The sequence below is a fragment of the Staurois parvus genome, unplaced genomic scaffold (genome assembly GCF_062004578.1).
Source record: "Staurois parvus isolate SC_StPar_1 unplaced genomic scaffold, SC_StPar_1.0 ptg000153l, whole genome shotgun sequence".
In the NCBI taxonomy this organism is placed as follows: Eukaryota; Metazoa; Chordata; class Amphibia; order Anura; family Ranidae; genus Staurois; species Staurois parvus.
The window spans coordinates 6,657,404-6,681,446 of NW_028317949.1; the positions used below are offsets into that span (position 1 = coordinate 6,657,404).

The window sequence follows — 24,043 nt, forward strand, 5'->3', positions numbered from 1 at the left end:
GATTTGAGCTATTCAGCTAAAATGACCCCCTTGCCTCTCTACATTTCACCCTCCGCTTCTTTTCCCCTGCTACACTGCCGAAAATGCCGGCGCTGCCCCGAGGGGGGGGGGGGCAAGTAAATGTGTTTACCAGCCCCTTTTCTTTCCTGAATGAACAAAGTGGTTGGTAGTGTTGTTACGCATTTGGGGAATTGCACCTGCATGGATGTCAAATGTCTGCACGGGGATGCATGACACACCTGTGTATTCCTGTGCAGGCAAAGCAGGCCCCTGCATGGGCATATGTATAAGTTTGCTTTTGGAGACAAGACCTTCCTGCAGGTGAATCTTCCAGGTGAATGGAATTTTAATTACAGTAAATATTTGGTGAACATTCACTGCTCTATAAATATACCCCTTGATTATAAACCATGAGGAAGTCTAGTATTTCAGAATTCTACTTTCTAACATTTAAGGGTTAATGCCTTTCTAATAAGATATGACTCCAGTTTCTGTAACGATAGTCAGTGTTGTTTGCTGAAAAGATCATATACAGTGTATGTATGTATATATATATATATATATATATATATATATTATATAAACGCACACACAGTATATATATATCTTTTATATAGTATTCCATAATACATGCCCAATCTAAGGTCAGTGCAGAGGCTGCATAAATTTGTTTGGATTCTGGCATGAGAATGTTTTAATAAGTAGTAAAATATAAATGCTTTGCTTATTTTGCATATCCTGTATGGATGTGGAACTGCTGACTTTATTGATCAATTAAAAAATATACACAAGGGAAAATAGTTTTTGCTTCTGTATTTTTTTTCAAAATCTGAAACCCAGTTTTATATATGAAAATGGCACTTGCTTCTACAGTAAAAGTGAACAGCTTGCTGAGTTCCAAGTATGAATTTATTGTTTTTCTTGTGGTTATGCTTCAAGTTGATTTGTAAATAAAACAGTTTTTGTATTAAACTATGTTGTTCTTTCAGACTCCTTTTCTCCATAGAGTTCCGCTAGTTTTTTAAACTCTGGTCCCCAGTCATCCAGATAGGTATAATCCTGGTCAGACGGTGTCCCTAATGAGTCTAGAGAGCTGATAGATCCTTCTTCAGACCTTTGGCCCTCATAAGCATATGTCTGTAAAGAGTCATATGGAGGAACACTTGGGTCACGATCTGCTTCAGCCAGCTTTTGATTGAGAAATTCCTGAACATTGATTGTTTCAATATCAGACTGATCTTGGTGTCTTGGAGTGCACATTACTTCTGGCCTTACATCCCTTCTGTATTTTAAATCCTCTGCAGCTGATGGGTTGCGAAGTGCTGAAATGTCAAAAGCCTCTGTGTCTTCTTCTCCACCACCTTCATCATCATATGTAACCACATTTTCACGGACATCTTCTTCAGAAATGATTAAAGGTTCTTTTTTTCCTCTTCGTAGTGTTATAAAAAGAACAACAATGGCTAAAAAAAAATAAGGTGTAAAGGTATGTTAAATACATACTTTGAACTTTCTATGTAGCTATGCTAAGTTTTTTAGTTAGACACATATAATTTAAAGCAAATATAACTGAAAGGTAAGACTAACAAGATAAACGAATTATGAATATCCTAATGAGTGTTTTTTTTAAGATAATTTGTTACTTTTCATATTTAGAGCTCCCTGCCCACTAAAAACAATAGAGATATTTCTGACCACAGTGATTGGCCTCACCAGTTCCTGATCATTACTAGATAACAGGTGCTGTCTATGACAGCTCAGTCTCCTTTGCCATGAGCAACATTGAAGGCATTATCAGAGCAGATGCCTCTGCATATAATGCATGTGTAGCATGTGGGTAATAAAGCCCAGCCTTCTTGCTGCTCATATTAAATATGACGTTTTAATTCCTACCTCAAAGCACACTTATCCTTTAAAATCTGCAAATGTGTTTGTTCACAAAGATGTGGGTTCTCTATTGTAACTATATATTATTTAATGTAAATACTGTAACTCGGTAAAATTTTGGGGGGAGTTACCAAAACTGGTGCACACAGAATCTGGCAGAGCTGTGCATAGTAACCAATCAGCTTCTAACTTTACCTTGTTCAATTAAGCTTTGCCAATAAAACCTGGAAGCTGATTGGTTACTAAGCACAGCTGCACCAGATTCTGTGTGCACCAGTTTTAGTAAATCTCCCCCATTGTGTCATTCGCATTTACTGTCCAATCTGAAAATGCAGCAGAGACAGAGTCACTTTTTGTCAAATCATGTAACACATGTCAAATACCTTGTTTTCCATGTTCTCTATCATTACCCAAGACTAAGGCATGTTCTATAAAAATGTAGTGTTTCTTTATGGAATTTGTTTATTTTTATTTGATTTTAAATAGAATAATTAAAACCAGCGGATTTTCTCTACCACTAATTAGACATAGAATATGAAAAACTAAACTGATCAACATAATAGGAAGTACAACTTTAAAGAGGGTTTTCTAAACCTAAAAACTTCTTAAAACTGAACATTTGACTATCTACTCTATATACTTCTGAATCTGAATAAATTGCCCATTACATAGTAAGGTACAGCTATTTAGGATAGTGCGTACACCCATTCATTAACACAGAGCATGTTTATTGTGAGTTTCCTAAATTATGCTGAAATGATCTGCATCCACCATAGATAATGTAATAGCTTTTGCAGTGGCAATTGACAAACAGAAATGGAGAAGTAGAATATTATAGCCAGCATTTCTTGAAAAATGTATGTTTGACGATATGTTTGCCATATACTGCAATTCAGCTTTAACTTAGGCTGCAGCACTAATATTTGATTTTCTGTTTTGCATGATGGGTACATTTTAAAGCAGCTATAATAGTTAGCTCAATATTACACCTGAGAGAACATTACCGATATAAGATTTTGTTAGTAGAAAAAAATTCTCAGATGGACGATTGAAAATGTAAAAAGCCAGGTTCATAAATCTGGTTTTATTCGATTAAAACTATTGCATTTTTGTGTAAATATTCATTATCTTTTACAAAACATAATCAATAGACTGAGGATCACTGTTATCCAGATGTTGCAAGTTTAATTAACAAGTCTGCAAACTTTATTTAAGAAAAAAAAATGTTTTGACCATATGGTAGTATCTTTATTTCCCAAATCGTATCATCTCCATAATAAATAATGCTAACTAAATAAAGACCAAGTTAGACCATCAATGGCATCATAACTCACCAAGTAGAATGACAACACAGAGCAAAATTGCAATTAAGGCTCCAGTGCTAAGTCCAGCAGATGAGAGAAAGGCTTCAGCATGGCACGTTCGCACTCGGCCATCTCTTTCACATGCACATACTCTAATGGTCAATGTACTGGTGCTACTTAAAGATGGGCTTCCACCATCAGCAACAACAACAGGAAGATAATAAAGGTCCTGCGATGTCCTACTAAATCTCCGCCGCCTTGCTAAAATGCTGGCTGTGTTATCTAATAAAAAGAGAGAAAATACAGTAATACCATTTCCATAAAAATATTCTTACTTCTTATGATGATGGTAATTTCGCACATCTCTTACAAAACACTCACGTGGGATGCAAATATTTGTTAAAAGTAGGTTTCAATTAAACACTTTTCAGTTTGTATAATTTCCAGCAAGTTGATTTGCATCCTTACTTCTTATAGACTGTGTATTTTAAGGACTATATTGTAAGCCATCATTTCACAGCAAAAAAATAATTTTCTATCACTGAAATTTAGTTTAAATTGGCCATTATTTTTTCTCCAAGCACTGCAAGGCAATACTTTAAAAAAAAAAAAAAAGGTTTCTTAAAATTTTGCTGAAAAAATATTATTGAGCTCTACGTGTTTGGGTAAGTAAAGCCATTTCACACCTCATCACTGTTATTTAATTTTTTTACCCCACTGTGCATGATCAGTGACCATGATTAGAGATGAGCGAATTATTCAAAAATTCGATTCGGCTGATTCGGCGAATTCGCGGAATAAATTCGATTCGAGTCGAATATATTCGCTGCGAATTTAACTTATAAAAAGGGTGTTTCTAGGCTTCAGAGAGCCTTTATATTAGTGCAGAACACTGTACCTTTAATTTAAATGCCCTTGGAGTCTGCTGGGGAAGAGAAATAATACTGTCAGTCAGTATGACATGCAGATGAGTGCCGTCGATCTTAGAATCACCGCACACTTCACTCATTTGGGCAGTCACGGGGCCAAAACCAGAGTGTGGAGCCACAGTGTGGCGGTGGAGGCAGCAGCAATGGGAGGCCATACAGCACCCTATGAAAAAATGGAACCCACCAGCAGTGTGAGGAGACCTGAAAGTGGCACATGGCAGAGTGTGGCGATGGAGACAGCAGCAATGGGAGGCCGTACAGGGACCCATGACACACTGTGGACCTGGCAGCAGCATGAGGAGGCGGTACAGGGGCCCATGACAGATTACGGGCCTGGCAGCAGCATGAGGAGTCGGTACGGGGGCCCATGGCAGATTACGGGCCTGGCAGCAGCAATGGGAGGCCCGTAATCTGCCAGCACCCTATGACAAAATGGAACCCACCAGCAGTGTGAGGAGACCTGAAAGTGGCACATGGCAGAGTGTGGCAATGGAGACAGCAGCAATGGGAGGCCGTACAGGGACCCATGACACACTCTGGACCTGGCAGCAGCATGAGGAGGCGGTACAGGGGCCCATGACAGATTACGGGCCTGGCAGCAGCATGAGGAGTCGGTACGGGGGCCCATGGCAGATTACGGGCCTGGCAGCAGCAATGGGAGACCCGTAATCTGCCAGCACCCTATGACAAAATGGAACCCACCAGCAGTGTGAGGAGACCTGAAAGTGGCACATGGCAGAGTGTGGCGATGGAGACAGCAGCAATGGGAGGCCGTACAGGGACCCATGACACACTGTGGACCTGGCAGCAGCATGAGGAGGCGGTACAGGGGCCCATGACAGATTACGGGCCTGGCAGCAGCATGAGGAGTCGGTACGGGGGCCCATGGCAGATTACGGGCCTGGCAGATGACGACGAGGCTGCCAAGTGCGATCAGCCTCATCATCATCAATTAGGGTCTCCGCCTCACTACTAGCCCCCTCGGCTGCGTGTGGGTCAGGAGACAGACCTGTCTCTAGACCGGCTACCGAGCCACTCTCCTCGCCAGTACTTCTTCGCCTGGCTGCTGAAGAGGCGGATGTCTACCCCCGTTCCTGACCGCCCTCTGTTAGCTCTTCCTCACTGTACAGTGGGGCTGAGCCCACACCATGCGATACTTCGCTTGGTGAGGGAACACCAAAGGACAGGGGCAGGTAGAGGACACGTGATTTCAGTGGGCTTGCTCCCGGGCCATGCCAACTAACGGTTGTGTCTGACGTACCCACCGACCGTTGGCTGTAGGTGTCAGAGGTGACCTGGGAAGAGGAAGACGACCGAGCCAACCAATCGATGACGGCAGGGTTGTCGGTGGAGACACGACCGCTGGATGACACCGGGAGCACTGGCCTCTGCCTGCGACTAGTGCTGCCTCGACCCCTTCCTCTGCTGCCACGTCTGCTCGCTCCTGAAACATTGCCTCCTCTGCCACTCCTCTGCGTGTTGTCTGACATACTCTTTAATTCAACGATTCTGTGTCCCTGAGTAACGATTCTGTGTCCCTGAGTAACAATTCTGTGTCCCTCAGTAACGATTCTGTGTCCCTGAGTAACAATTCTGTGTCCCTGAGTAACGATTCTGTGTCCCTCAGTAACGATTCTGTGTCCCTCAGTAACGATTCTGTGTCCCTGAGTAACGATTCTGTGTCCCTGAGTAACAATTCTGTGTCCCTCAGTAACGATTCTGTGTCCCTGAGTAACAATTCTGTGTCCCTGAGTAACGATTCTGTGTCCCTCAGTAACGATTCTGTGTCCCTGAGTAACGATTCTGTGTCCCTGAGTAACGATTCTGTGTCCCTGAGTAACGATTCTGTGTCCCTCAGTAACGATTCTGTGTCCCTCAGTAACGATTCTGTGTCCCTCAGTAACGATTCTGTGTCCCCGAGTAACGATTCTGTGTCCCCGAGTAACAATTCTGTGTCCCCGAGTAACAATTCTGTGTCCCCGAGTAACAATTCTGTGTCCCCGAGTAACAATTCTGTGTCCCCGAGTAACGATTCTGTGTCCCTGAGTAACGATTCTGTGTCCCCGAGTAACGATTCTGTGTCCCTCAGTAACGATTCTGTGTCCCTCAGTAACAATTCTGTGTCCCTGAGTAACAATTCTGTGTCCCTGAGTAACAATTCTGTGTCTGTCCCTGAGTAACAATTCTGTGTCCCTGAGTAACAATTCTGTGTCCCTGAGTAACAATTCTGTGTCCCTCAGTAACGATTCTGTGTCCCTGAGTAACAATTCTGTGTCCCTGAGTAACAATTCTGTGTCCCTGAGTAACAATTCTGTGTCTGTCCCTGAGTAACAATTCTGTGTCTGTCCCTGAGTAACAATTCTGTGTCCCTGAGTAACAATTCTGTGTCCCTCAGTAACAATTCTGTGTCCCTCAGTAACAATTCTGTGTCCCTCAGTAACAATTCTGTGTCCCTCAGTAACAATTCTGTGTCTGTCCCTGAGTAACAATTCTGTGTCCCTGAGTAACAATTCTGTGTCCCTGAGTAACAATTCTGTGTCCCTGAGTAACAATTCTGTGTCCCTGAGTAACAATTCTGTGTCTGTCCCTGAGTAACAATTCTGTGTCCCTGAGTAACAATTCTGTGTCCCTAACGATTCTGTGTCCCTGAGTAACGATTCTGTGTCCCTCAGTAACAATTCTGTGTCCCTCAGTAACAATTCTGTGTCCCTGAGTAACAATTCTGTGTCTGTCCCTGAGTAACGAATCTGTGTCCCTGAGTAGCAATTCTGTGTCCCTGAGTAACAATTCTGTGTCCCTGAGTAACGATTCTGTGTCCCTAAGTAACGATTCTGTGTCCCTAAGTAATGATTCTGTGGCCCTAAAGTCTCTCTGGCCCTAACTCTGTCCCTAATACAGACAGGTCTGTCTCTCTTGAATGACCGGAGGCTAATGGAGAATTGTAAGATGGCCGCAATTTATAGCTCAACCATTACACAGTGCTGGCTGGCTGGCTGCTGATTGGCTAATGCGATCACATGTCATGAATGAATGCATTATGGGTGTGCGCACCTTCCCAGAGATCCCCGCTCCGTCGCCACACATGTCGCCGCCATTTTTGGGAAAATTCGATTCGTGCATCCGAAGTTTGCTAATTTTCGGATTCGGCGCGAATCGAATTTTTCCTGATCTTCGAAACGAATTCCACTTCGCCATGTTCGATTCGCTCATCTCTAACCATGATCACATGCAATGTGAAAATAAGCATAGCAATAAAGTCTATCTTCAGCCACATTTCATCTTGGAGCACTAAAGGCAAAAATATTATATTATTAAAGTTTACTTTTTAAAGTTAGGAAAGTGAAACTCACCTAGCTTCAAAAACGCCCTATCATTCTGTGATATGGGATGGAGTATCATGCATTATTAGTAATCATGATCATGTGTGATGTGAAAGAAAAACAATGAAAAAATTAAAATCTTCAAGCAAAATTTATTTTTTTCTGACAGGTTTTTATTGACACCTCTGTTATTTTAAATCTGATGGAAGTTTTCACTCAAACTGAACTTTAAAAATATATTTTATTAAAGTGTTTGAAAAGTTATTTCAAATAGGTTTATACTGTACTTAAGTGCTATGCTTCAGTTATGAACACAGTGAGTTATCAGTACTGATCACTCATTGTGTTCATTCAGGAAAGAAAGGGGCTGGTAAATGTGACATATTTACCGGACCCTTTCCCCACTCTCCATCCTGAAGGATCCTATTGTGTGCTTGCAGCTGCTGCAGGGGTGGAGAGAAGGGAAGCTGGCAGCACTGCGGGGGAGGGGGCACAGAAGAGGGCCTTGGCAGCAGGAGGAAATGTATGGTGCACAGGAAGGGTGATGGGTGCAGTGGGGGGAGGCAATTACTGGAACCTGTCCCCTGTATAGCTTTCTCTGCAGCAGCTGAAAGCCAGTGGGAGGGAAAGGAAAAGAAGCCAGATTTCAGCTGTTGCAGAGACAGCCATACAGGGGATTGGTTCCAGTGATTGCCCTCCTACCATGCCAATAATCTTCCTGCCCACATCTGATTCACTGAGCTGCCTGGGCCCCCCTGCTGGCCTGGGCCCAGTACAGCTGACCATTTTAATTGCAAATCACCTGCTAAAGCAAAATTGTACAATGTGGATATTTTACTAAAGCACAGCATGTTCATTTTGGAAAGTGAATTTTCACTTTGCAAGGAACATTTCAATCAACTCAATCAAGTGAATGTGGTAAAAACTCTCTTCACAGGGATCTTCCAATCATTTGCAAGGAAAATTAGAAAAACAGGATTTTTGCTTGCAGATGATTGCATGATAACCAGCACAGTTTTACCCAATTTGCTAAGCTTAGTGGAAATTCCTTTGCAAAATGAAAATTCTATTTAGCGGCTGTGGCTGTCAATCACCGGGTCTCGGCCGGTGATTACTTGCCGGCGCCCGGTGATTGCCGAGGATCTCCATCGGGGAGGAGAACTGTATATAAACAATACATTTATCTTCCTTGTCGGCTCATGCTCACTGCTTTGAATGACTGTGCACAGCACAGCCATCCAAAGCAGTGTGCTTACAGTGAAGCACACAGGACAGAGTGAAACAGCACACAGTACACAGCACACAGTTAACCCTTTGATCGTTCCTCATGTTAACCCCTTCCTTTCCAGTGCCATTAGTACAGTGTCTGTGCTTTTTTTTTAGCACTTATCACTGTATTGGTTTCACTGGGTATGTCAATGACACCAAGTCAGTTCCCCCCAGTGTCAAAATGCCCGCCGCAGTCCTGCTATATGTCGCTGATCACCGCCATTACTAGTAAAAATATAAATATTAAAAAAGCCCAGTATATATACCGCCATTTGTAAACGCTAAAACTTTCATGTAACCAATTAATTTATATGTATAGGGATTTTTTTTAGCAAAGACATGTAGCAGAATACATTTTGGCCTAAATTTATGACATTACATTTTGGACTGGACATGTCTAATAGCAAAAAGTCAAAAATATTGTTTTTTTTCTCAAAATTATTGGGCTTTTTTTTATAGCGCAAAAAAATAAAAAATGCACAGGCGATCAAATACTACTGAAAGAAAGCTCAATTCGTGGGGGAAAAAAGGCCGTGAATTTCATTTGGGTGCAGTGTTGCATGACCGCGCAACTGTCAACTAAATTAATGCAGTGTCGTAATGCAAACAATGGCCTGGTCAGGAAGGGGGGCAAATCTTCTGGAGGGCAAGTGGTTAAGAAACTAATATTTCCAACTAGTTGTATTGACCATGCATATACTAAAGGTGTCCTAATCTGAACTTTGTATACACGTACACAATCAGATAAATGATTTACGTATCCAAAGTCATCTACATTGAACAAACGTTGATCCATGTCCTTCTTAAGCTTGCAGTCAAAAACATGCACTCAAACCTAAAACACATTTTTTTTGGCCAGGCCTGTTTTTCCCTACCTTTAAACACTAAAATAATTACTGACTTTTCAATGGGGAACAAATCACCAATAAGCTATATAGCTCCCCAAGGAATGTATTTCAGATTCCTATTGCATCGGAACCTTTGTTATTGTTTGCCTATTATTATGTCTGATACCGGAAGCAGATGTTTTATGGTCAGCTTCATAAATCTTTGCCTTAAGTTTTATGGGTTTTGTACAATTAAAAAGTGTACATGATGCTATTTAAGGTTTGTGTTCATCATCAGTGAAAAATTCCTTATTATAATTTTTTTCTTAAATACTGATCCAATCTAATTTAGCTGAATCAGTTGATTTAAGTACTGTGAAGCTAGGGCTAGGTTTGTTTTTGGCATGGAAACTGGGGGTTTGGGTGTTTATTATTGCACAGGATGGTCTGCTATATTTGTTGATGACATAGTTAAGTAAGTATATATTTTTAGGAGATAACAGAATTAAGGGTCAAGGTCAGGGGCGGACTGACCATTTGGAAACTTGGGCACTGTCTGAGGGCCCGGGGTCAGTAGGGGGCCCCATGAGATGACCCTGGTAACTTTTTCATGGGCTTTTTTGAGTTTGGGCAAGGACACAGGGGCCCCATGATCCCCTATTGCCTGGGGGCCCCATGAGTTGTCAGTCCACCCCTGGTCAAGGTAAAACACCAGGATTAAGGTTAAGATTACTAGGGTTAAAGTCAGGTGTTATGCGTATTTTTAAAATAACTTTAAATGTTCATTTTCAGGTTTGAGCTATTAATGCTAGAAATATTACAAATGAACTAGAGTGAAGGCAACATTAGACCAAAGGTAAGGTTTCCCAAGCTTTCAAATTTATTATAATTGCATACAAAGCAGAACAAATGATAAAAACATTAAAGAGATTGCAGAGGCCCCTGTTTCTAGCAACAGCAGAAATAGGTCTCAACATCCATTGTTCCTGATGTAAGATATTTATGTACACAACTATCTTTGTGCTAAACATCCAATTGTAGCACATATTCAATGCACACTCAGGTTTTCTTAATCAAGCTATTTCAACATAGAAAATTGCAGTTTATTGCTATGTTAATTTATAGATTTGTAAAAATGTAATGTTTCAGAAAAGTTATTAATCATTCAGTAAACATGCCATTTGAAATAAGACATAGCTAGATAATCTGCCCTCGATGTTTTACTCAGGAGCCCCCACAGTCCATGCCTTTCACCCATTTTTTCAAGATTGTTCTCCAAAGAATATTTCCACCAATCTCATAATTCAATACAGTGCCTCAACAACCATATAGAGGTGCACTGTAATGTATTGTGGGGTGTGCTGGAAGTGTTCCTAAGCATCAATTTTGTTGTACTACAGGCATCTCCAGGTTTGGGGGACTCTGCAGCACTAGATATTTGAACACAGGTATACTATATATCAACTAACTTTGTATAGTATTCTAGCATTTAACTTTTCTATTTAAATAATTATACCTATAGTATCAGTTATGAGGACAAGGATATTTAAAACATGAATACCTTCATTATTCCTTAGAGTAAAGTTTGGGTTTGGTGCATATCCCTCTTCAACAGAAAAATAAAATCTTTGTCCATTTGCAGAGTCATCTTTATCTATGGCTGTAAGAGTATAAATAATCTAGAAGACAAAATAAGCGATACATTTAATACAACATTTCTATTAAATCGTAAAATCCAGCACATTTAAGATTGTGGTATTTTGTGCACGTGCGCCTGCCAAGAGTTTTATTTGTATTTTTAAGACTGCCCGCATTAGTGTGCAGAGAGGGAGACCAGCTGGATTTGTCAGAATTGTGAATTGAAATAACAGTAAGAAATTCAATGTAATAGGACAATTTAGAGGTAAATACTACTTCATTAGTCCTTCTTCCAATATTGCCTAACTTTAACCCAACTCAAGGTTGGTCAGACCCTTCAGTCTCTTTTCCTACTAGAGCACCGTTTTCATTATGTTTCTCTTTTTTTAATATATACATACCTCTTTTAGAGTTGTCCCAGGTCCCCAGATCCTCTTCATCTTCTTTGGTGGTCTTTCTTTGGCAGTGGTGGTGGGTGGTCTTCGGTGATGCAAAGATAGATTGAAGACTGTTCTCTACATCATTCTTCTGTACCCAGCTTGATGGAGCACCCCAAGGGGCATGTTTACTGCGATTACTGCAACTCCCTCCTCACTGGTCTACCGTTACACAGGCTATCCCCCCTTCAGTCTATTATGAATTCTGCTGCTAGACTCATACACTTTACCAACCGATCAGCGACTGCTGCCCCTCTCTGCCAATCCCTTCACTGGCTTCTACTAACCCAACGTATAAAATTCAAAATACTAACCACAGCTTACAAAGCCATCCACAACAGTGCCCCTAGCTACATCACCGACCTCATCCACAGATATCGGCCAAATCACCCACTCCGCTCCTCCCAAGATATCTTCCTCTCTATCTCCCTCATCACCTCCTCTCACGCTCGCCTCCAGGACTTCTCCAGAGCCTCTCCCATCCTCTGGAACTCCCTACCACAGCATGTTCGGTCAGCCCCCACCCTGTCTGCCTTTAGGCAATCTTTGAAAACTCACTTCTTCAGGGAAGCCTACCCCACCTCCACCTAAAACTGTACTTGAATCACCTCCACCAGATAATCCCCCGCAGCTATCACCTTTTGTATCATCTCCCCCTTCCTTTAGATTGTAAGCTCCACGAGCAGGGCCCTCATATTCCTTCTGTACTGAAATGTATTGTAATTGTACTTTTCCCCTTATATTGTAAAGCGCTGCGCAAACTGTTGGCGCTATATAAATCCTGTATAATAATAATAATGTTCATGATGCCCTGGCTCAAAGAGGTTCATTGAATGATGCAGGGCATTTATTCAACTTGGAAGAAGAGTGGTGTCTGGGATCAAAGGGAAATTATTTAAAAAATAGTGGAGTTGGGATTAGAGCTAACACCAAAAGGTTTGTTTGGACATGTTTTCACACACGATGCACACAATTTTCACCCAAGTTTCATTAATTTTTTTAATTAATTTGGAAAAAAATTAAATTCTGGGTTACAGTTTATTTAATCTTTTGTGAAAACAATATATGAATAGACCCAAAGTTATACTGGACCTATCATTACATTACACATGTCAGCATTACCAAATAACATTATACTTGTGAGTAAATAAACACATATATAATCAACATACAGTATTTCTTGCCATGAATTAAAAATGCTACTCCAAAACCTTTTAAGAAATTTAGAAGCCTAGGCAAGGATTACTTTCTCTGGCTGCCCCAGTGCATTGTGTAAATTATGATCATTAGAACTCAAGAACGTAAAATAAGATGATCAGCATTAAGTATAACCTACATGTTTAAGGTTATAGCAGAAGTTCTCCTCCCCCCTCCCACCATACAGTCTTCTAGGACATGTGACAGGTCCCAGAAGACTGCCAGACCATTAACTTAGCACAGCGATGCTCATGCAGGTGCAGTGGGCACCCAGCTGTGAAGCCTCAAGCTGTCACATCTGGGTACCCACTGTTGAGGTTCCGGCGCCTGGGACAGGACACCTCTGGAAAGAACGGCTGGGGCGAGGACATTGCTGGATCGTGAGATAGGTGAGTGGCTGTTTTTGTAGCTGCTGACTTTTATTTATTTTTTTACAGGAATCTGGAGAACCACTTTAAGTTACACTTTAAATAGCCTTGGGTTCTCTTTAACCCCTACAGTGCAACTACTGGCAAAATAAAAATAACACATATTATACACTCTGACAATAGCTTTAATAAAAGGTTCTTTGCCCTTCCAAACCAATTTTATTAATTGTTTATCCTGCCAGTAAGTCTGATATTTTTCAACTTCCTTTAGCAGATCAAGCTTTCCAGCAAAAGTTGCAGTTAAAGGGTTGAGACATCATATTTAATATTGACATGGTTGCTTACAGTAGTTGGCTCTTACTCATTTAGACAAAACCTTTGTCTAAATGAAATAAGTTTTTCTGTAGTTACTTAGGAGGTGTTAGCTTGAGCTCAACTTTGATTTTTCAGACCCTACAGTACATTTATCTTTATTTAACACTAGCCTAACCACAGATTGACAATGGTGCTGTCCAATGGTAACTACCTTACTCCTCCATAGATACAGTGGAGGAGGGAGAGAAGCCACCTTAAGACAGGAAGTGTGTTAATGGCCAGATCACCAGGTAAAAATAAAGTGAAAAATCCTAAAAACAAATTAATTGAATCACCACATCTAAGGATTCATAAATTGAAGAATATAAATTTTGTGGGGGTTTATATATGCTTTAACATTTAATCTAACCATAAACACTTTCCCTAACCATAAAACATAACCCTTAATGCTTAACTCAAACCCCCTTAGTGTGACCATTGTTTAGAAATTTGTTTAACAACACCTAAAACATCCTAAAAGTAGATACGTGCCTCATAAGCACCAAATGTATGATTGCTATCCTTGCAGCAAAATCTTGCAATGCAGATGTCCTAGTGACAAAATAAAACAATTTGGTTAATTGAAGTCCCAATGCCTAAGCAAATGTAGAAAGACTCTTATACATGACTTGTCCTGTATGCAACCAGAGCAGTTCCAGCTCACATGAAACCAGGAGGTGGCAAGTTCTAATGGCTATTTGGAAATAATGACCAAGAAAGTTGTTTCTATCCTGGTCTCTGTGTGGACACCCCCTCTCAGGTGTGGAGGACATTATCCAATTTTGGAGAAGTTTGGTTCTAGTCTTTTTCCACAGTTCAAAACAACAGTTTGATAGTTGCTAACTATCCAACAGGAGCAGGACCATATCCAGCACATCACCGCATTCAGCAAAAAAGGATGTGCATTGTACAAAAATGGGGTATAGGTAGTGGTGTGGCTCCAGTGTGTGTTGACAGGAACACATATGATTCCATTAGAAAATGTACTGATCCTAAAAAATTGTGTGCAGCTTGGGTGAAAAAACTGATAAATAGACCCCTGCATTTAAGCATTAAACCACACCTATTAAATCATGACTACTTCCAGTATAGTATGCCCAGTTTTTCTTGTGTTGAGTTTGTAAACTGTTTTAGTAAAGGCCACCCTTATAAAGCAAAATACACTCTTTCCTGTTGTGCGTCCCAGGTTCAATACTGGTTTCATCTCCAATTGTGTGCTCAGAATGCCTGTCAATTTCCCCCATCCCCGGGTTGAGTTTCAAAGTTTCAACCTACTTGCAATGCCAGTGACGTTTACTCCCCCAGCTTGTAGTCAATAATACTTTGACACCCCACCAATCTTTGTTTCCATAGCTCCTGAGAAGATATAATATGTATACCAGCTCACAGATCCACAACAAGAGCCCAACAAATTTGTCTTATGCATGCCATTATTAGCCCCTCTACTTGCTCTGCCCCTCACCTGTCCCAATGTTAGGCTCACTGAATATTGCAAGTTTCTAGGAATGGACATAAATGCCCATCCACATGAGCCTTAACACTTTCATTAACTAATTGAAAGTTAGTGTGCAATTTACACTAGCGCATGGCAACTGTCTTTTTTTCATACTACCTGTATTTCTTGACAGCTGATTTCATTATTGGTTCATATGCATTTTCACATTTACCGTACTTTTGCTAAACTACATTTAGGCTGTTCAGCTCCCTCTGGTTTGACTTTTTAGGTTTGTTTACAAAATGTGTCATTTTCCAGTGAGGGCTTGCTTAAAGCGACTCCCATAACACACACAATCCTGCTCAGCCATCAATCAGTTTGTAATGGTAATCATACAGTGCTGTCCAGACAAGTCAACTTGTGAGTTGTTACCTCTATAAATGGAGTTGTGGCCTGAGGACAATGCTTGTTAAGGTTTCTGTGCTTAGTGTTCTAACTATAAAACGTGACAGCATTCAAATGTCACTGAAATGAGTATAAAGGTGTTGAGGAGGTAATGCAATAATTTCTGCTTACAACTACATATTTAAATGGCAATGAACATTTTGAATGCATTTTCTGTTAGGTTAAACAACTTCAAGTATAAGTGTCACTTTTTTATACATATCCCTTCTAGTTCCATCAGCACTATTTATGCAGCATTAATGTACTTACACTGACTTCTAACACCTTCTTCATCTCCAAATATGTTAATTGGCTCATCTGTTCCAAACTATGCTCTATTATTCTGACTGCTGGATACCTTTCACTGAATCCTGAAAATAATTATAATAATAATACATCTGCTGTTCTGTAATGTGGTACTTCTTTTCTATATTATAATGAGTACTTGCTATACATATTTTTTTCTCAGATATAAAATATATAAGGTGACATAAAATGTTCCCTTAAAATGAATAAAAATAACAGTATAAAAATTAAGAAAATAAAAATTATATTCATGTTATACAGTATATGTAAAGAATAAAATAGAGGAATATGGGGCAAATCTATATTCATATGAATAAGTTCACTTATGTACAGCTATTAGAGAGGCTATGAGAAGACACCGGCATGAACAAGGGAAACCAAATTTGGCATTTGACAAACTAAGTTAGTTGATGACAACAGTGGTATTGCTAGGGACTGTGGTCCTTTCCAGGTTCCACAACTTGCAAGGTGCTCCAGTGCACAGTGCAGTGAACATATTAATATTTTCACTTATGTGTAGCTATTAAAGAAGTTAAGAGAAAGCACCACCATGAACAAGAGAAACCAAATCTGGCACTTGCCAAACTAAGCTAGTTGTTGACACCAGTGGTATAACTAGGGGGTGTAGTCCTTTTCAGGTCCCACCAATTGCAGTGTGCTCCAGTGCACAGTGCAGTGCTGGTTAGAAGAGCTCTGGTTCTCTGCAATCCAGCAACCATCAATGAAAGAAGCCTCTGTCCAGTGTTTAGTCAAACTTTTGGATGTCTCAAAACTTAATGATCAGAGCTTCTGCGGCATCCCACCAAAACCCAAAAGAGACTTTAAGGTATCATAGAAGTGGTGGCTCCACATAGTGCTCTGAGACACTGTTACCACAGTAATGGTGCTCTCTGGTGTGCCCTGTCACTGTGTGCACGTGGTGTTTTTTTTCCTTTACAGAGTGCTCCAATAAACTACCAGGAAGTTTAGGAGACTCATTCCAGCCACTGATCACCACTGCTGGAGTGAGGGTTATTTTCCAGCCAGCCACTAGCCACCAATGCAATGGTAGGGGAACATTTTTGTTCCAGCCAGCTTCTGACCACCAGTGTCTGAGAGGCTATTGTCCTAGCTAACCAGCCAACCACTGCTGGATAGGTATTTTTGCAGCTAGCTATTGATCACCAAAACTCTTTGTTTCAGCTCTTGCTAAATTTTCAGCAGCAAGGAAGCAACATCTTGCTGCTGAAGCTGTTGCGGTAATGACACATACAAATCGGGTTTGTGTTCTCCCTGTATTTTCTACTGATCCTGTCACTGGTGATTTCTGGCTAGTGGTACACAGCCCTAATCCATTCAGTTGATATTAGATATTAATATAAAAAAAGGTGCAGCGCTAAAACACAAATGAATAAACGTATATATACACGTACATAAGATCATACAAAGATATAAAGTGACACTGTGCACTCATATATATGCCACTAGATTTGTGGCTGATATAACATGAGGAAAAATGCTATATCCAAGAATAAGTCCAACGTGAAGGTGTGAGCAAGATCTCAACCGATCTGTTGATTTCCAAACGACACAGACTGTGCACACGGTGAAACAATTAGGATACAGACTACGCACTCACCAGATGCGCAACCTTTGTGCACTTTTATATAATATAGAGACTTCAAATATCTCATCAGAGGTCTGGTCAGATCTGGTCAGGTCTCCTTCGCTATCCCACGCTTTGCACTCAGCCTTCTCATTAGGTGATGACCTCTCTGTGAATGTAACTGGCTCCCACAGGAGCTCAGAAGAAACAGAGGAGGCCAGTAGTGCAGTATGTCTTAGGATGTTTATTCCCACTCACAAACAGATACTTATTAGGTACAAAGCAAGGAATAAATGAAGTACTGACCCGATATAAAGTTGCCGCTGGGACCCCTCATGGTGTATATTATTGTCTATTAGAAGGTCTTATATGGTGCCTTTGGTGTACAGCTGCTGCTATCTAGAAGGCGCTTACTTATTTACACATTTTTAGCATTATTGATATTAGATATTGAAGTAGAGTCTGTGATATAGTTTTTTATTCATATAAAAAAAGTCAAAGCAAATCCTAAGAGATTTAGCATTAAAGTCCTATATATATTCATGTCTTAAAGTATGTTGTCAATTTAAGCCCATCTGTCAGCTCTATGGTAAACCAAAATGTGTAGGTGCATTGATATGTCTGCCAAAATATGCTTGATCCACAGCTTTTTCTGTCTATGCATAACATGCTATGTCCACCACTGAGAAGAATATCAGTGATTCTGTACACACCAATGTATGTTAGACCCCAAAGTTACTAATTGTGTTTCTTTCAATGTACCTATTCACTGCCATTTTTGAGCTCTTTGGCCTTGTACACATGGAAAGTTCAGTATCTATCAGCTATGTACTGTATAATATGTAAGCAGCTACTTGGATACCCAATACAACTCATATAATATCTGCAAAGGAATCATAATTACTTGTACTATTCACTTTGCCGACACACATCTGCATTGTAAATTAAATACATAAAATTTTAACTGCATACAGACATAGCACGATCCTTGATTATAGAGACCTAGAACTCCCATACCAGTTCAGTTCAGGTAAATGGTCACTGAACAACTTATGCGGATGCAGCTTTAGGCAAACTGATTTCAAGATTTCATTTTACGCAGACTTTGACATGTCCATTGCAAAGCATTTCCTTCTTGATCTATTGGCTTTTAAGATTTTGTGTCTTTTTGAACTGGCTATTAACCATAGAAAATTTATATCATTTCCAATAAATGTGTCTGGCTCTCAAGTTTTATGGCTAACATTGATTGCTAGATTTTTTTTTCACAGCACATGGATTTCTGCAAAGGCCCTATAAACACAATCATAGGGCAGCAGCATTGTAGTACACCAACATGTCCTTTTTGCATTTCATATTTCAGTATCAGATTCAATATCTATAACATCTCTGCTTTGGTGCAGAATAATCCATAGCTACTACCTGAAACCCATTTTATTTGTTAGTTTAGTGCTTACTTCTTAAAGGTTTTCTTCCTGTAATTATACATGGACCACAGAATATTGTGCTGGTAGTTGGTAGTGGGAAAGTCTTCTATAAGTTATGGAACAGCAAACAATTCCTATTTGGTATTAGTCAGATAAAGCACCTTACAAATAATATTTACTGGTTTTGATATGTAGCACTAGGAGTTTTTTAAATATAATATTTATTTATTTAAATTGATAATTGTAATATACAACAAAACACAGATATTACAAAGTTTTAATCATTGCATACAGAACTATAGCAAGTGGTTACAGGTTTAGGCACCATTCACAACTGGGCATTCTAGAATCTCTGGCAGAATTGCTCAATTCTGCCCACGATTCTGGAATGTGATAAAATCGCCACAAAACATGCAACACACATTTGGGTGCCATTATTATTATTGGTACTCCAAATGTGTAAAAGAAATGGGTGTTTTACAGTACAACAAAATGTGCGCCAAAATCTCATAAATGCTCTTTCCAAAAATGCGCTAAAGTCAGCTCCAAAAAAAAAATGCACAGTTACATTGGTACTTTTTCGAGCATAGAGCAGCACATTCAAATTAATGGTTCTGTTCCAAAAAATGTGACAAAAATTGTGAATTTAAAAACGTGCTAAAATTGCGACACTCTATTGTTGCTATATGTGAACGGATCCTTAGCTTAATATAGCCTATGAGTGTGAGACTTGTTCACTCCATCATGTTGTCTTGCTCCTGCACCTTACACCTTATTATTATTGCTTTAGTTATTATGCTTGCAACATGACCATTCTATGTGCACAGTATTAGGTTACTGTAACTAACAAAACAATAAGAAGGAAGACCAGACTTCCCCCATCTAGTCAAGAAGTTGGCTATCTTTTTCTATATATCTTTATTTTCTTGCTCTTTTCTGCTTCTGTTTTTTTTCTGTTGCTGTTATACGTTCTTACATATATAAATCACTATGGTATAACATCTTGCAATTACATATTTATTATTTCTTATCTACCAATGTATACTTTATTCCTAATAGATTAGTCATTGTTAATTCTGGTCCAGTCACATGAATGCTCCAGCGCCTGGTTTTAAGGGAAAGGTAAGAATGACTACAGCAGATGAAATGCCTGGATGTTGACATTACCTATATGTTATTATGGGGAATCAGCTGTCACCTGTTCTTCCGCTTCCCTGAAACCACATCTGGCAACTTATCACTAGCCTGGATCGGAGCACCCTCAGAATAGGTAAGTACTGTATGTGCATTTCATTTCCACAGGATAGTTAAAATAGGAGATAGAAAGGGATGGGAGCAAATTTAAGATTAGATAGTTAGGGCCCAGAATTCCACTTTAAGACTCAAATCTTCTACCTTGAGATGAGCAGTGCTTTCCTCACAAGAGGGGACCAGTGTATTTATATTTTACTGCCTATTCTGCAGTTTCAGTACATGCTCTGTAGTAGTATTGTGTGAAAAAAAATTAAAACATAAAACTTGTTTAAATATGCGGTATTTATATTGTCACTGCTGTGATGCTTTATTGCTGAAAATGTGGTCTACTTGGTCATGCTTAGAGCTATCTGCTTTTCAGTTCTACATCAAATTGTAAATAACTACATGACACCAGTCTGAATTTCAAGATATGTTTTGGTGACAGGACTTGCTATCAGCAACATAATTATATAATTACAATATGTTTGCAATCCTTGGGTTATTTAGAAAACTCTGAATTTATTCTGAGGTTTGAGTAGTCTACAAAAAATCTTCAGGAGTCAACTGGTATTACACAGTATTATAATTCCTAGATATATGACTATTCCAGACTAACCGGCTTATAATTTATCTCTGAATAATTAATAATTAAAAAACAACCAACTTAAAAGGAGCTGAACTTTTATTGCCAAGGTATAACCATAATGTTTTTTAGCATTTAAAAATTAAAAATATTTTAAAACTACCACACTTTGCAGAACTCAAACTGTATGGGTCAATAAGTGATCTCGTGTATCAACATTAAAGAATAAATTCTATATACAGCTGTTGTATCAATTAAAGAGACCCTCACATCAGCAGACTGACACACACATAGTTCAAGTCATAATTGCTATACCTAAAATGACTGAAATCTCAATGCTTAAGGATCTTATTAAAGGGCACACTATAAGTAGTCTCAAAATCTAACAGGATTTAAGTATCGCCATCCACCGTGATTTTTTAAAATGAACACACAGTTTATATCCAGTCTCTTTAAAGCCCATCAATTAGTCTCCTATATTCAGTGTTATCTACAGGGAATAGGAAGTGATGGTAATAAAGCAATTTACATTAACACAGCAGTTTTTCCCTGCAAATGAAATCTATGTCCAGAACACTGTATGAAAATGAATCTGCCCACAGTGTAGTAAAAAGCATTAATGATCTCCCAGCATGGCCACATCTTTTTTCAAACATTTAGATGTTCCACCATATCACAGCATGGTGTCATGAGTAGAGTAGATTGCATGTATCAATGTATGGAAATATGTATGCATATAAAAATGCAGTTCCTTTTTAAGCCAATGCTATTTCATTTGTATTAATTTAGAAGTTAATATTGTAATAAAACAGGGGATCAGCAAATTTGCCCAGGTTTCAGAAATCTTGCCAAGGTTTCATAAACCTAGCTCAAATTCGAAGTCTGAGAACTTCCAGACTTGAAAGCTGCAAATCCCATTGAAGTATACACTATTTTGACAAAAGTATTGAGACACCCCTCCAAATCATTGGATTTAGGTGTTCCAATCACCTCCATGACTAAAGGTGTATAAAATCAAGCACCTAGGCATGCAGACTGCCTCTACAAACATTTGTGAAAGAATGGGTCGCTCTCGGGAGCTTAGTGAATGCAAGCGTGGTATCATGATAAGTTGCCACCTGTGCAATCTGTAACATTTACTTGCTATAAAATATTCTACAGTCAACTGTCAGTAGTATTATAAAAAAGTGTAAGCAACTGGGAACAACAGCAACTCAGCCAAGAAGTGGTAGGCCATGTAAAATGACAGAGAGGGGTCAGAGTGTGCTGAAGTGCACAGTGCGCAGAAGTTGCCAATGTCAATAGTTAAAGACCTCCAAACTTCATATGGCCTTCAGATTAGCACAACAACAGTGTACAGAGAGGTTCATGGATTGGGTTTCCATGGCCAAACAGCTGCATCCAAGCCTTACATCAAGGGCTATGCAAAACGTCAGATGCAGTTGTGTAAAGAATGCTGCCACTGGACTCTAGAGCCAGACTCTAGTCTGACAATCCGCAGGACATGTCTGGGTTTGGTTGCCAGGAGAACGGTACTTGCCTGACTGCATTGTACCAAGTGTAAAGTTTGGTGGAGGGGGGATTATGGTGTGGGGTTGTTTTTCAGGGGTTGGGCTTGGCCCCTTAGTTCCAGTGAAGGGAACTCTTAAGGCATCAGCATACCAAGACATTTTGGAAAATTTCATGTCCCCAACTTTGTGGGAAACATTTGGGGATGGCCCTTTCCTTTTCCAACATGACTACGCACCAGCACAAAACAAGGTCCATAAGGACATGGATGAGTGAGTTTAGGGTGGAGGAACTTGACTGACCTGCAGAAAGTGTGTCTCAACCAGATAGAACACTTTTGGGATGAATTAGAGCTGAGACTGCATGGCAGGCCTTCTTGTCTGACATCAGTGCCTGACCTCACAAATGCGCTTCTGGAAGAGTGATCAAACATTCCCATAGACACACTCCTAAACCTTGTGGACAGCCTTCCCAGGAGAGATGAATCTGTTACAGCTGCAAAGGGTGGGCCAACTCAATATTGAACCCTATGGACCAAGACTGGGATGCCATTAAAGTTTATGTGCGTGTAAAGGCAGGAGTCCCAATACTTTTGGCAAAGTAGTGTATATTTTGGCCATTTGTAGGACTTAAGAAAAAGGTATGGAAAGCTGAGCACTGTCATGCCAGACATATACCAATGCAAATAAAAATAAAGTACATAAAAAAAAGGCAACAATGAAAATACCCAGTATTTAACCCTTTTGCTGTCAGAGCAGTTTTTGCATTTTTTTGCACACGTTTAAAAAAATCATTTTAGGCCTGAAGATTACACAAAACCCTCAGACATTATATTACATTTTCTCAAAGCAGACACCATAGAGAATAAAATAGTGGTAGTTCCAATTTTTAATGTCACACTATATTAACACAAAGGTCTAGGAAATGCAAAATTTCAGTAAAAAACACACAAATGTGAATTTTAGAGCAAAGAAATGCAATAAATTACCAAAATATATAATATGAGGTTTCGCCGAGTAAATAGATACCCAACATGTCAAACCTTAAATTTGTGTGCGCCTATGAAATGGCGAAAAACTTCAGTACCCTATATTTTCTATAAGTGACGCTTCAAAGCCCCTACAGGTCATCAGTTTAGTGTTACGGAGGAGGTGCCCTGATGTTTATAAGTGTGTATATGTGGGGATGAGGTTATGTGCTTGGGTGTAACTTTATTTTTTTGCAATAAATAAAAATATTTTTTTTACGTAACTTTTTTTTTCATCACATGAAGACACAAAGTTCCCTATGTGATGATTTTAGGGTGACAGGTTTTCTTTAATGAGACATGCACCAAATATGGTTTCCCACTGCCAATGTTTTCAGGGGAAGGTTATGAGATAGTTCCCAATTTAAAATCGGTAAAAAAATTTCAGATATAGTAAAGGAAATATTGCAAAAAGAAATGAAGGAGGGCCACATTGCGGGCCCTTTTCCTTTCCCTCCATTTATGAACTTGCGTATATCTCCTCTGGGTATTTTTCCAAAGAAAAGACCCAATTCTTATCTTCTTCTTTAATACATCATCTATCATTCCCCAAGGGTTATTCATTAAGGATTTAGGCTGAATGCACTTGTAGTTCTAAAAATTGAGGTTGCAGGATGGAGATCAGCTTCAAAGGATACCACTAGCTATTGAATGTAATAACTACAAGTATTGTAAAGCAAATATGTTGTCAAGAATTGCTACACTATATTGGTGAAATACGTGTTGATGTGTTAAATAAAATGTCAATTGTTTTAAACAATTGTTCGTTTTGTATACACTCTAAGGTTAAAAATCCCACCACATGTAAGATACAACTCTCTCTATTAGGTTTCTTCATTAAATGATGAAATAGTGAATGAATTGGCATCTGTTTCATATTGTTCTTTCGAAGAAGACATAGAAAAAATAAAAAAATGTGGTTAATGGCAAAAGCGGATATAAAAGCAGCATTTCGTTTATT

The 24,043-nt window shown here is 39.4% G+C and overlaps 1 protein-coding gene across 1 annotated transcript in view; it reads right to left on the reverse strand.

Moving 5' to 3' along the window:
* Window positions 1-741: 741 nt before the first annotated feature.
* Window positions 742-24,043, reverse strand: part of CDH18 (cadherin 18) — an 835,087-nt gene continuing 811,785 nt past the window's right edge. The window contains exons 10-12 of the mRNA XM_089674838.1: window positions 11,098-11,215; window positions 3,222-3,473; window positions 742-1,463 (exon numbers count right to left, since the gene is read on the reverse strand). Coding sequence (XP_089530964.1) covers window positions 973-1,463; window positions 3,222-3,473; window positions 11,098-11,215 — 861 coding nt within the window. The 3' untranslated portion in view covers window positions 742-972. The remainder of the gene's footprint in view (window positions 1,464-3,221; window positions 3,474-11,097; window positions 11,216-24,043) is intronic.